Source organism: Aphelocoma coerulescens, chromosome 18 (assembly GCF_041296385.1).
Source record: "Aphelocoma coerulescens isolate FSJ_1873_10779 chromosome 18, UR_Acoe_1.0, whole genome shotgun sequence".
NCBI lineage: Eukaryota > Metazoa > Chordata > Aves > Passeriformes > Corvidae > Aphelocoma > Aphelocoma coerulescens.
In genome coordinates this window covers 7,636,389-7,648,799 of record NC_091031.1, presented here as the reverse complement: position 1 = coordinate 7,648,799, position 12,411 = coordinate 7,636,389, and the positions used below count along the sequence as shown (strand labels likewise).

General features: G+C 57.2%; 1 protein-coding gene across 4 annotated transcripts in view; it reads right to left on the bottom strand.

Moving 5' to 3' along the window:
• ITGB4 (integrin subunit beta 4) overlaps positions 1-12,094 on the bottom strand; it is a 29,170-nt gene extending 17,076 nt beyond the window's left edge. The window contains exons 1-16 of one of the 4 annotated variants that reach the window (XM_069033003.1): positions 12,052-12,094; positions 6,970-7,061; positions 6,611-6,693; positions 6,033-6,134; positions 5,412-5,616; positions 4,794-4,890; positions 4,215-4,386; positions 3,314-3,577; positions 2,824-2,913; positions 2,540-2,662; positions 2,256-2,423; positions 1,911-1,987; positions 1,543-1,754; positions 1,152-1,255; positions 901-999; positions 17-143 (exon numbers count right to left, since the gene is read on the bottom strand). In XM_069033003.1, coding sequence (XP_068889104.1) covers positions 17-143; positions 901-999; positions 1,152-1,255; positions 1,543-1,754; positions 1,911-1,987; positions 2,256-2,423; positions 2,540-2,662; positions 2,824-2,913; positions 3,314-3,577; positions 4,215-4,386; positions 4,794-4,890; positions 5,412-5,616; positions 6,033-6,134; positions 6,611-6,693; positions 6,970-7,051 — 2,005 coding nt within the window. In that variant the 5' untranslated portion in view covers positions 7,052-7,061; positions 12,052-12,094. Of the gene's footprint in view, positions 1-16; positions 144-900; positions 1,000-1,151; positions 1,256-1,542; positions 1,755-1,910; positions 1,988-2,255; positions 2,424-2,539; positions 2,663-2,823; positions 2,914-3,313; positions 3,578-4,214; positions 4,387-4,793; positions 4,891-5,411; positions 5,617-6,032; positions 6,135-6,610; positions 6,694-6,969; positions 7,062-11,327; positions 11,912-12,051 lie in introns of those variants that run through there. The other 3 variants (XM_069033005.1, XM_069033002.1, XM_069033004.1) reach the window with 3 other exon arrangements.
• Positions 12,095-12,411: the final 317 nt, after the last annotated feature.

The following is a 12,411-nucleotide window of genomic DNA, read 5'->3' as shown; positions in this document are numbered from 1 at the left end:
CTGCTTCTCAAGTTACCTTTCTTCAGCTCCTCCACCATCTGGATCTGCAGCTGGCACGAGCTGCAGTTCCCCTTCAGGCTGCCCGTCCCCCAGGTCTGGCAGCGGACACAGTCCCGGATGCTCTCACACACAGCCTGGAAGCCCTGGGAGAGGTGGGGTGGGATGGTCAGGGACACCCACGGGAGCGAGGGAGGACACAGCCTCTGAAAGGCACAGCTGGAGACACAGCACTGCATCCTCACCCCAGAGACAGGGCAAGGTCCAGGTCAAAAAGAGGAGTCACTGAGAGCAAGCAGCTAATGAGGGATTTATAAGCCCAGCTGTCTCCAAGATCCCTTATACCAACAGCCTGCATTTGGGCAGCAATTAGATCTTCTCCAAGGGTTTCAGTGGCCTTTCTAAAACACGACCAAGCCAGCTTTCTCCATCCCTTCTGTGGGATTAGCCCATGTTTGTCAATGGGGAAATCAATTGTGTTCAAGGCCAGGTTGGGTAGGGCCCTGAGCAACCTGATCTGGTGGAAGGTGTCCCCGCCCATGGCAGGGGAGTTGGAATGAGTTCAGTTTTAAGGTCCCTTCCAATCCAAACCAGTCTGTGATCCTATGAAATGAGTTTCTTCCCAGTCTTGAGGCAAATCAGAACAAGCCACAAGCTGAGCCTCCAACCTCTGCCCATCACCAGGGTGCAGATAAACACAGACAGACTCCCAACAGTTGCTGCTGGTGAACAGGAGGGCAAAACCACCTGGTGGCTACAAAGCAGCTCCCATGCCAGCCCCTTCCTGGTCACAAGACAGGTAAGAAAAACCCTTGCTCAGGATTTTGCTCCTGAGATGTGCCTTCATCTCTGCTTCCCTGGAGGCTCTGCGTGGGAATAAGTGATAAACCCAGAGGGACTCACCAGGGAGTAGCTGATTTCACAGGTGGAGCTGGTGTACAGCGAAGCCATGTCACAGATGCACCTGCCACATTCACACCTGCCGTGGTTGTTGCAAATGCCCTGGGAGAGAAGGGGCGACAGTCGGTGTCTGAGAGCAATCGCAGACACGCAGTGGCTCTGGGACTCGGCAAGGTGCCCCAGCAGCCCAGAGGTTCCAACCCTGGGGATCTGCCTGGAGCAGCGGTCCCTGGGGAGGGCAGGGCAGCACCTACCCCTCGGCTGTCGATGCAGGTGTCGTTGCTCGTGGGACATTCACAGCCTGGGCCCTCCCAGCCGCTCTCGCACACACAGGCGCCCCTGGAGCAGCGGCCACGATCTGGGGGTGACAGGAGGGGTTACCTGGGCTCCAGCGCTGTGCCATTCCCCCAGCCCTGTCTGTGGCTCCCCCACTTTCTTCGGGGTGCACAGGGGCTTCTTCTTGGGGTGCAAAGGGGCTGCAAACAGACTCCACAGCATCCCCCCTGCCCGTCTGCAAGCGCAGAGTCCCTGCTGCCCATCACTGGTCACTCAACCCCCCGTGCCAGTGCCACCAGTCCAGGACACCCCGTCTGTGCCACCAGACCCAGCACATGCCCCAGCTGGGGGGCTCTGGGGTGCTCTCACCGTTGCAGAGGAAGCCGGAGGTGCGCGGGCACTGCAGCACGTCGAACTCGCAGAAGGCGCCGTCGAAGCGCAGGGTCTGGTCCTCGGAGTAGCACTGGCACTTCCCGCACAGGCACTCGCCCCGCCCCGAGCACGGCTCCGTGTCCCCCGGGCGGATGCAGGCTTTGTTGTTGAGGGATGAGGCCGGAGAGCAGTCGCACGTGTCCCCTCGCCTGGGGACAGAGATGGTGCTGAGAGAGGCAGGAGCAGAGCGCAGCACAGCGGGGTCCGGGGCAGGGTGCCCAGGGCATGAGCGTGCCTCACTGTGGGTCCCCGGACCCAGCAGGATCCCTGGGAGAGAGGCGTGTGGATTCGGACACAGCCCTTACCAGCCCGGGTGGCAGATGCACTGTCCGCAGACAAAGTTCCCATGGAAGCTGCACTTGGGTGAGTCCAACTCTTGTTGCTGGAAGAGAGAAGAGGCATTGCTGAATGGGCCCAGCTGCCCCCAAGGCCATTTCAGGAATCAGAAGGGCAGATCCAGGGGCAAAGTTTTGCCCTGAAGACCAAGCTCTGCCATAGGACACCACGCTCAGCTTGGAACAGGCAGTGGTGGAGATCTTGGCCAGGCTGAGCATCGCTGAGGGGTCAAGCAGGACCCACATGAACCAGGCCAACACATTCCCACCCCAGGCTGGGCAGGAGGAGGAGGGGACCTCTCTGCATCACCCCACCTGTTCACAGGGACACACGTCGCAGACGACAGCAGTTTTGATCGCGAGGCTGTCGCTCAGGGACGTGAGTTTCACGTGGATGACTCCGTCCCGCTCCTTCTCGGGGAGGCTGCAGACGTGCTGCCCACCGACGTACTCCAGAGCGTTCACATGCATGTGGAACTTGCCCTGAAGGAAAGGACACACTGCAGGGATGAGCCAGCTCTGCTGGACCACATCCCAGCTGGGCACGGGAGCTCATCCCCTCACACGTGCCGTCCCTCCGCTGCCATCCGAGGACTTACCACTTTTCCACGGATGATGTGGAAGGAGCCAGATTCTGTCTTTTCAAACATCGGGGAGGTGAACTCTGTCTTCAGGCCTTTGGGGGTGGCATCAGCCCGAATGTCCATCTTGGAGCGGATGCGCTGGGTGGCAGAGGATAAACACAACATTCATTGTCAGCAGGACCTGGGAGCACCCCATGGCCTGCTCCAGAGAGGCCACATCCTGCCTCCTGCCTGCTCAGGAGGTGCCCACCCTCTGCCCTCCCTGGGAGCCAGAGTGAAGCCCCAGAGAGCACCGTTACCTCAAAGGCTGTGTGGAGAAGCTCCACAATGTTGGAAGAGTCTTCCTGGAGCACCCCGATCTCAGAGATGGGGAAATACTTGTGCAGCTTCTGCAGAGAGACAGGAGCTCCCTGAGCCAAGGCCATGAGAACCCTCCTCTATCACCAGAGCGGGTTCTGCTTTGAGCAGGACTTGGATCAGAGACCTCCAAATTCCCCTTCCAACCTAAATTACTCTCCAACTCTGTGCCTCCACTGCTTTACAAGAAGCAGAAACCACCACAGGGAGAGCTCTAGAAGCTCAGATTCCTGCACCCAGTAATACACCCCGAGACCTCCCACAACCCAGAGCAGCCCCCCAGCACAGTGTGGCACCCTCCCAAATATCAAGGTGTTGGTTCAGCCCTTGGGGACAAGCGATGGCAGAACACTTTCTCCTCACAGCTGAGCTGAGGCAGAGGTCCTGGAGGAAAGGTAATGCCACGTGGCATCACTGCCGTGGTCTCCTCACCTCATAGTAGCTGTAGGAGTGGTTGGTGACAGCAAAGATGGGGATGATGTTGTGCTGGCCCAACAGGCGCACGAGCGTGGGCACTGAAGGATAGTCCTGCTTGGTGTCGTACACGTAGGTGCCGTGGCTGTCCAGGTGGCACTGCTCATCGTTCCTCGCCAGGATCCCTGCCAGGACGTTGGTACCATCAGCTTCATAGTGAAAGGCAGACTCGGTGGAGAACACGAGCAGGTGAGTGCTGTCATTTCTCCAGCCAATCTTATCCTGCAGCCAGGGAAGGGGAGAAGGAACCTTTATCTCTGTGCCTCCCAAACCCCTGCGCAGCATTTGCAGCCCTTGGCAAGCCAGCACTGACAGGAGCTGGGATACCCAAGGGACAAGGCACCACCTGCACCTGGCAGCAAACACAACCAGCCGTGTGCCCCCAGGAACCCCAGCACCCATTGGCACCCCCAAAGCAAGGGGTGTCTCCCACCCAGCAGCTCAGTGCCAGGCACATGTGTGTACAGGGGGCAAGCCCACGCTTCCCTGGACATGTCTGGAGCTGTGCTCGTCCCTCAGCCAAGCAGCCAAGCCCAAGTGGGCTCTTTTCCAGGGAGCAGAGTTTCATCACCGAGGGCACGGAGGGGACAGAGCAAAGAGCACACGTAGGGTGCCCAGCAAGCAGCTCCTGTGCTGGGCATCAAACACCAGGACACACACATGTTCTTAAGACTTAGGAAAAATTGGGAATGCAAAACAGCTTGGCTCTGGGAGTGTGTGGCTGGGAGGGCAGGAACCAACTGTAGCTGAACCTGGGCTCCGTGGCTGCCCTGTGGGCTGCCCAGTGTGTGGCTCTTCTGCTCATCAGTGGGCATCAGGAAGATCCACTCATTAAAAACACAGCCCTGGCCATCCTCACCTTGCAAACAGCTGTCTGCAGGATGGCATCAAAGCCACCCTCAGGGGCATCCAGGTTGCCGGAGATGCGCTCCTTGCTCAGCTCCTGGCTGAAGTCGTTGATGTTGCTGGTCAGGCGGATGACGTTCTTGAAGGAGAAGGGGGAGTCAGCGTTGGGCCAGGGCTCACGCAGCCTAGGAGAGATGGAACCAGGGGTCTTGTGTGGGGCAGGAGCAAAGGGATGCTGGGGTGCAAGGAGAGGAAGTGTGGGGAGAGTCCCTAAAGGGAAGTCATGGAGCTGAGCAGCTCAGCCACCAGCACTGACAGGGAGAAGGGATGAGGGCAGAGACAGAGGAGAAGACAAGCTGTGCAGTCTGTTGTGGCAGAGCAGGGAAGGTTTGAAAGCAGGGGATGACACTGCTGGCATTATCACAGTGCTGCAGCAAGCCCAGAGGGATGGGGAGACCAGGGAAGACACGGGCAGTGAAGGCAGAGAGATGGATGGAGGCTCTTGCACTGCAGGCACTGAGAGCCACAGAGAAGCAGACGGCACTTTCCACTCCCTCTACTCCCACCTCAGGAACCCAAGGGGCCCACTCACTTTTCGGGTCTCATGTCTGTCTGAGGGGATGAGACTTTGTCCACAAACTTGCCGAATCCGATGGTGTAATTGGAAGTCAGGTTTTGCAGGAAGCCCGCTGGGAGGAGAGGAAAGAAAGGGGGAGACTCATAAATAAACAGATGCCTGTGAGTTCCCTGCTCCAGGGAAAGAAGTCCTTTTGTGGGCATCTTCTCTGCTGGTCAGTTCTTAGATAAGATTCCCAAACTGTCATCTTTTAGGATCTCTGGGGTTTTATAGGGCAGAAACCTACACCCCCTTTGGCAGCTCCAAAACTGGAGCTCCTGCAAGAGCACCCAGCCGGTTCAAGATGCCAAAGGCCCTGTACAGATCAGCTCTGAGAGGCACCAGCCCCACGCTGGGCTGGCAGGGGAGAGCATATGTGAGGATCCCTGCAGGACCAGAGAGACATCCCCACACGGGGCTGCACAGAGCAGTGATAATGAGAAGCTCTAATTAAAACAGACACCTCTCAGCCCACTGCCAGCTGCTTTCCCCTCTCTGGTGCTGGCAGAGGACTCACAGCCGCAGGCAGGAGCAAGCTGCCTGCCTTCATCAGCACAGAAGCAGGCTCCCCTCTTCTCCCAGCTCTGCTCTCACCTAGCTGATGCCCCATGCTTTTGAGGTTGTCCAGATCATCAGACATAGAGTAGGAGAAGTCCATGAGGATGTAGAGATCCACAGGGCTCTCCTTGGGCTGGAAGACGTCCATGACAAAGCTCATCTCCTCCCCAGCCCGCAGCCGCAGGGACATGGCCTGGGGGGACACCTGGGTCCTCTGCAGGGACGTGTTGATACTGGCATTCTGTGAAGAAGAGTGACGTGAAGGGGATGGACTTCATCTCCAGCGTGGGTGCAACGAGGAGGAGGAGGAGGAGGCAAGGAGCAGGGAGATGTGTGGGGAGTGCAAAGGCAGGGATGAGCACGCTCCCCTCCCTCATGTACTGCCCAACAGCCTCCCCCAGGTCCACACGTGTCCAGCCAGGCACCTCCTCCAGAGGGATGTGAGCATTTTGCTTACACCTGCTTTGTCTGCAAAGTCACCCCAGCCTGGATCAGGACCAGTGGCCCACAGGTCCACCAGCCAGGGAAGGCATTGCTTTTGAGTAGACCTTCAATAAACAGTATCTGGGCCTTCTTGCTGAAGACTTTAGAGGAGGATGGAGGACATGAAGGACCCCTCAGGAGAGGCTGAGCACGGGCTGTGTCCCCAGCACGCACCTTCAGTGTCCTCATCTCTCCCTGGGTGTACACGATGTTGGCCTCGCCGCAGCCAGAGCGCAGCAGGTTCTCCCGCAGGTCACAGCGTGGCTCCTCAAAGCTCTGCCAGGGAGCAAGAACAGCCTCAGAGCCACAGACAGCACCAGATCCACTGTGAAAGGGGGAAATACACAGGGCAGGAAGCAGGGTCCTGTGCCAAGAGCATTATGAGCTTTTGGGAGCAGGAGATGGGCAGAGAGATGGGGACGAGCCTCGCACAGAACCAGCAGCTGAAATGTGACCACCAGTGAGTTACTGAGCTGTGTGGGATAAAACTCTCCCTCCACCCCTTGCACACCATGTTTCTGGCACAGTGACATTTTCTGATAAACCCCTGTATTGCTGCAATTCTTCCCTGGACTCCCCTCCCTCCCCATTTTCCACACCAAAAGGAAATCCACATTTCAGTGCTTCCCATCCAGATGAGAAGCTGGATCCAGAAGCTGCCTCTGCTTGTGTCCCTCTCCCACTGAGGGTGGTGGGATCCCTCCATCAGCAGGCTGGGAAGGGGAGCCCCAGGCTGCCCTGCAAGGTCTCACCTCGTCGGTGCAGAAGGAGCAGTCCTTATCCACACGGATGCACTCAGTGCAGCTCTTTGCCCGGGACAGCACACAGCGGTTATCTGCCAGGAAAGATCAGGGCATCAGGGATGGGGAAAACAAAGTGAGCTGTGGGAGGGTGTGAGAAAGGCTGATCCCATGGAGAGATGGAGGTTGTGCCTGGTTAGTGAAAACTGGCTGCAAAACAGCAGCGGGGTAGCAAGAAACGGGCCCCAAAACAGCAGGAAAAGCACCCAGCAGGTGTTATCCACACGAGGACTGGTGTTTCTGGAGCCCAGGACAGGTACACACAGTGTCCAAGGGGAGGTGGCAGACAGAGCCAGCACGGCTCCACTCACTTTTGCTCCATTGGCAGAGGCCGGTGGCGCAGAGCAGGGACAGGAGGAGCAGCCTGGCACACGCCCGTGGCAGCACATTCATCCTCTTCCTCCTGAAACAAAGGGATCACTACATTGCAGAGAGTCAAGAAATGGAAATGGACCTGGATATGACCAGGGCAGCTCCCACAGAGCCCCTTCCCAGCCCTGCTGGGGTGGAACAGCCCTCACATCCCAGGGAAGCTGAGGCTGGAAGCAATTGCTGAGCTCTGCAGGGCAGGGCACGAAAGCAAAGCCAGGGATGGTTTGTCCTCTGCTCAGGCATCTGAAAAAGGTTCAAAATTCCCAACAATGCCGCCCCTGTGCCTGGAGTCGGGGTTCCCAGCTCGACAGCAGCAGGAGAGTGCAGGCAGCTGGAGCACAGGAGGCTCCTGGCCGGAGCCCAGCACCATCCACACGTGTGAGCACTGCCCAGGCCAAGACATTGCTTTTCCTGGCAGGTTAGGGAAAAAAAAAAAACGAGGAAAACAAAGCGACTGTCCACATCTCTCCCCAAAAGCAACACTGACCCCTCCCTTCAGCTATTTCCTATCACACTAAGAGTTTCCAGGATGGTCAAGCCAACAACAAAAAGAAGGTGAGGCCTTGGGAAATGCCAGTTCTGGAGTTGTTGAATGAATTTGTGGTTTTGAGAGCCTGGCAGCTCCCCTTTGTCCTGTCCAGGGCAGCAGGACTCCTTGATGGACACAGAGGCCAAATCCTAAACAGAGTGAACCATTCTCCCTGCACCACACGTGACTGAGAAAACAAGAACCTGCCACCCAGAAGTCAGCATCTGGATATGGTAAACAAAAGGGACAAAGCTGGAACTCGAGTTCTGCAGCTGCTGTGCCAGAGGTTCATTCTGGCACCCAGCAGGGCAAGTGAGAGCAGTCAAGGAAAAAACAACAGTGTAAAGATACCATTAAAGCATCTCCTTTCTGGAAGATGCAATTATGAAATATAAAATGTGAATGAATTGTCTTGTAGCTTCTTGCTGTGTAGCCCTGACTGTAAAATGAAAAGAATGTGAAAACCACTTAAAACAGAGAAAGGAAACGGGAATAGTTGTTGTGTGCAGTAACAGTGCCCAAGTTCCCTGAGGGACATCCAGCACACACAGCAGTCACCTGGAGACTCAGCTACTCACAGCCTGGCCTGGGCTGCAGGGAAACCCCTGGAAAGACCCAGCCTGGTCTCAGCAGCACCAGATCACACTTGGCCTCTGCCTCCTGCATTGGCCACTGCAGCCAGTGGAGTGCACTGAATGCAGCAAGTGCTGTGACACAGGGCTCAACCAGCCCAGCATGGACACCACAGGACATCTCCCTTGGTTCCCTGTGGCAGTCACTGGATACACAGGCAGCAGGTGACAGGACATCGGTGTCTCATTCATCCTGTCAGCCGTGCCCAGAGGGATTTATCACAGTCATTAATGCCCAGTGGCTCAAACATGAGGAACACGGGAGCCTCAGGGCAGCATCTTTGCAGGGAAACCCCGGGAAGCTCTGCTGTTCCTCAGGACCCGTAGCCAATATGCTGTTTTGCCAATGGGCTGCTTTTCTGATGGGTGGAAGGGACCAGTTGACCAAGGGAACTCCTCTGCTTCCCTTCCTGCCACACTGACTGTCCCCAGCTGGGCCCTTTGCAGGTTTGGCTTCGGGTGGTCCCTGTGCCCCCAGGCCAAGTCACAGTGCTGGCTCTGAGGCCAACATTCCTCACCCTGGATATGCCTGTGACCTCCTTCAGTGACAGTCCTCACACCAGCACTCACTGGCAAACGTTGTGTCCCTTGCTACCAGCACAGGCAGATTTTGAAGCCAGGAAAATCCCTTTTTCCCTTATTCTGCCCCAGCCTAGGGCAGTGCTACGGAGGTGTGGGGAGGTGCCAGTTAGAGGTGGGATGAAAGGGTAGGGAGGAAATCCTTAAGAGTCCGTGGAAGGAAAACAGTCAAAAACATCACCTGGGCACTCAGCAAATCCCATCTCCCACCATGGCATGAGCCATAAGGAAAGGACTGAGTACAAGACCAGACTGCTCAGCTCCCAAGGACCTAATTCCTCATCCTTTAATCACCAGCTAGGAAAAAGTCACCAAGAAACGGACAGACACACCCTGGGCCTCAGGCACATAAATTGTCATCTCTTTTCAAGTGCTGAGATAAAAGGCCATAAAATCCTGCTCAGTATTAACGTCCTGTTGCCCTGTGAGCCTTCAGCCTTCAAGGATTCTGCTGGGCAGATGCCAGCAGGCCGGGTGCTGGTGGCACAGAGCATTGCCACTGCAGGATTGCAGCCTGCAACATTTGTGCAAAAATATGGGAGCAGCCACCCCTCACTTTCAGAAGTGTCCTATGGAAGGGAAAACACCACTTTCACTTCAGGAAAGCTGCAGGATTTGGTTGGGTTTTCATGACAGCAGCAACAACAACAAAATCTCTTCAGTAGTGCAAAAACAAGGAGAAAGGCAGAACAGCTCCTGGCTGCACACAAACTTCCTACCACTTCCCAGACCTGCTCCAGCATTTCCTCCTGGTCTCCTCTTGCTCCCCCAGCCTTTGCACTGCTCCTCTGCACAGCCAACAAACCTGCCCCAGGAATATGCCAATAACCCCTCAGTCTGGAGAAGGTGGGGCTGGCTACCTCATCCCCAGAAATCCAGGCAATGCTCCAAACAAACCCCTGGTGCAAGGGGACAGAGGACAGGGCTGGAGTGGCAGACTCCGGGGGGAGAGGGAACAAGGAGGAGGTTGTGATGAGCCACAAAGCAACAGCAGGAGCCTGGTCCCAGCTGCCACGTGGGGGACATCCAGCAGGTTGGGACACGGGAGCAGGAAATCGAGGAGTTCCCAAGCACAGCCTTTCCTCCCTTGGGTGGAATTGCCCTTTCCATGGCTGCAGCCATGGGGGCTGTGTTGGGGACTGACCCTGGTGCACGGCATCAAGGACCATCCACGCATCCGTGTGTGCTGGGGATGGGCACTGCAGCCACAGCCCAGGGGATCGGGGACACAGCTCGTGTTCTCTCTCTCCCCTGCACCTGTGGTGCCACAGAACTGCTGGGACCGTGCTCCAAACCTTGGAAATTATCAAGCCAGACGCCCAAAAAACTCCCAAAAACTCGACCCACAAATCAAATCATCATTTACACAGAAAATCATACCGGTCTGGTTTTGTTTGCCCTCCCTATCCATTTCCCCTCCTTCCCCAGGTGTGCTCCTGCAGTTGGGACACTCCATGCACGTGTCTCCATTTGTTATTTTCAGCTCCCAGGTTGAGCTCCAGACCCCAGACACGGCCCCCAGCATCCCCCAGCCAGGGACAAAACACAGCAGGACCCAGCCCGGGGACCCACCTGGAGCTGCTGGGAGCTCTGTGTGTGCTGTGAAGGGCTGGTGGCTGTGGTACCACCTCCTCCCTCTGCCCACCGGGTTCGGGCAGGGAGGAACCCCAAAGAGCAGAGAAGGAAGGGCAGGACCCTGCCTGGGGACTGCCCAAATGCCCGCACAGCCCCGGGACCCTCCCGTTCCCTCCATGTGCTCTTCCTGCCACTTTCTCTGCTCCTTTGGCCCCACAAGACACTTTTTGCCTCCTTCCCCTTTGCTCTTCATCCCCCTTTTCCCCCACCTAACCCATGCCTGTCAGCCCCCCTCACACCAGTCCTCCTGTCCTTTTTCCTATTCCCTGTCCGTTTCAGATCCACCAATTTGCAAATACCCCAACACCTGCAGGTCAGCCAAGCCCACCCTGAATCCCCCACTTCCTCCTGGCCTTTTCCTCCGGGAACCCCCCTTCCCTTGCTCTGCCCTTGCATGGGCAGCCATCAGCTCTAGAAAACAACCCCGGTGGGCTCCGCGGGTCGAAGACACCCACAGCCCCGCTGACCTCGCACACTTTCACCCGTGAAAGCTTTCCCTGGGTGCCAGCTCGGAGGCACAACAGCCTTTCCCGCTGGAACTGGGCTGAGGGACAGGGCAACCCCCGAAACCTCCAGCAGCCTGTCCCCGAAGGGCTCGGCTCTGCCGTCGCACCCACGGCACCCCCGCCACCGCTCCCTGACCCCCACCCAAATACCTGCGGAGACAAACCCCGACCCGTGCAGCCCCCAGAGCCCTGCCCGGCCACGAGCGTTGCCTTTCCCAGCCAGCCCAGAGGCACGGGACAGTGTCCGACAGCCAAAAACCAGGGGGAAAACAGAGGGAACAGGCGGGCAGGGGCTGAGCCCCGCGCTCCGTGTCCTGCCCACCTGCCCGCGCATTAATTCACTGCCCGCTTCATCAACGCAGCAAAGTTCAAGCGAACTGGACACTGCAGAGCACAGCTGAATTAACTCCACAAACCTCATTAGCGCTGGGTCTGACTCAGAGTCCAAATCCTCTGCCGCAGCCCGAATAACAGGCACCCACACACCAAGCCAAGAAATTCTTCCGAAGGCAGAGGGGGAACGTGCTGCTTCGCTGCTGCAACTTGATTTCCAGCTTTGGGCTCTTTTTTTTCCCCCTTTTTTTTTTTTTTTCCCCTCCCTCCTCTCTATTTTGTGTCCCTTTTCTCTTTCCGGTTAAACGTCAACTCCTGGTCCGGCAGGGAGTGCAGCCAGCCCGCGATCCCACATAACTCCCTGCGGGTTCCTGTACCCTCCAGTCAAATATCCACTTTGTTCTCACTCCCCTCGCTGCCGCCTCGCCCTCCCGAAGGGCTGGCAGGGAGGAAAAGTGGGAGCTGCGATAAATGAGATTGGATGCCAGGTGAGGAGAAGTTTTATCCCAGCCGGGAGGGAGGAGGGGGTGCCCGTGACGCAGGGCTGGCACTCACTGCTCCCTCTCACACCTGGCCGGGCAGGAACAGCTCTCTGGACCCTCCCTCCGCACAAGCACCATCCCACAGGAAAAGGGCCGAGCGGGACGTGGGAAGGCGTGGAGGGACTGCTCGGCTTCACCTGCCCGCTCAGGACAGAGCTGAGGGAGCTCCCCGACCTCCCGTGCCAGGGGTTTCTCCTCCGAATTTCCCCCTGGCACGACGGGGAGGTGTCACCCTCAGTGCCCACGTAACTCCTTGCTGAAATACCAGGTAAATTCCTGCCCCGACAACCCGCAGATGGCGAGCTCAGCCTCGGTGCTTTGCTTGCAGAGAGGATGGATCTGCATCCTGCTTTATCCAGGGCATGGGCACGGCAGACCACTCCTCACCTGCAGTAAATCTGCCTCAAGAGTCAGTGCAACCCCTTGCAGCACCTGCATCCCACCGTGGTCCAAAGCTGCAACGAGCAGCAATCCCACAACTGATTCCAGTCCTTCTCCTGAGCTGGATCTAAAACCCTTTCCCCAGTCCAAGGAACAGCAAAAGAGGGTTTGGAGTTCAGGTGAGGTTGTTTTTCTGTCCACAACACCCGTTTGCTTTAGAATCTGGGGTTTGTCGTGGCTCAGA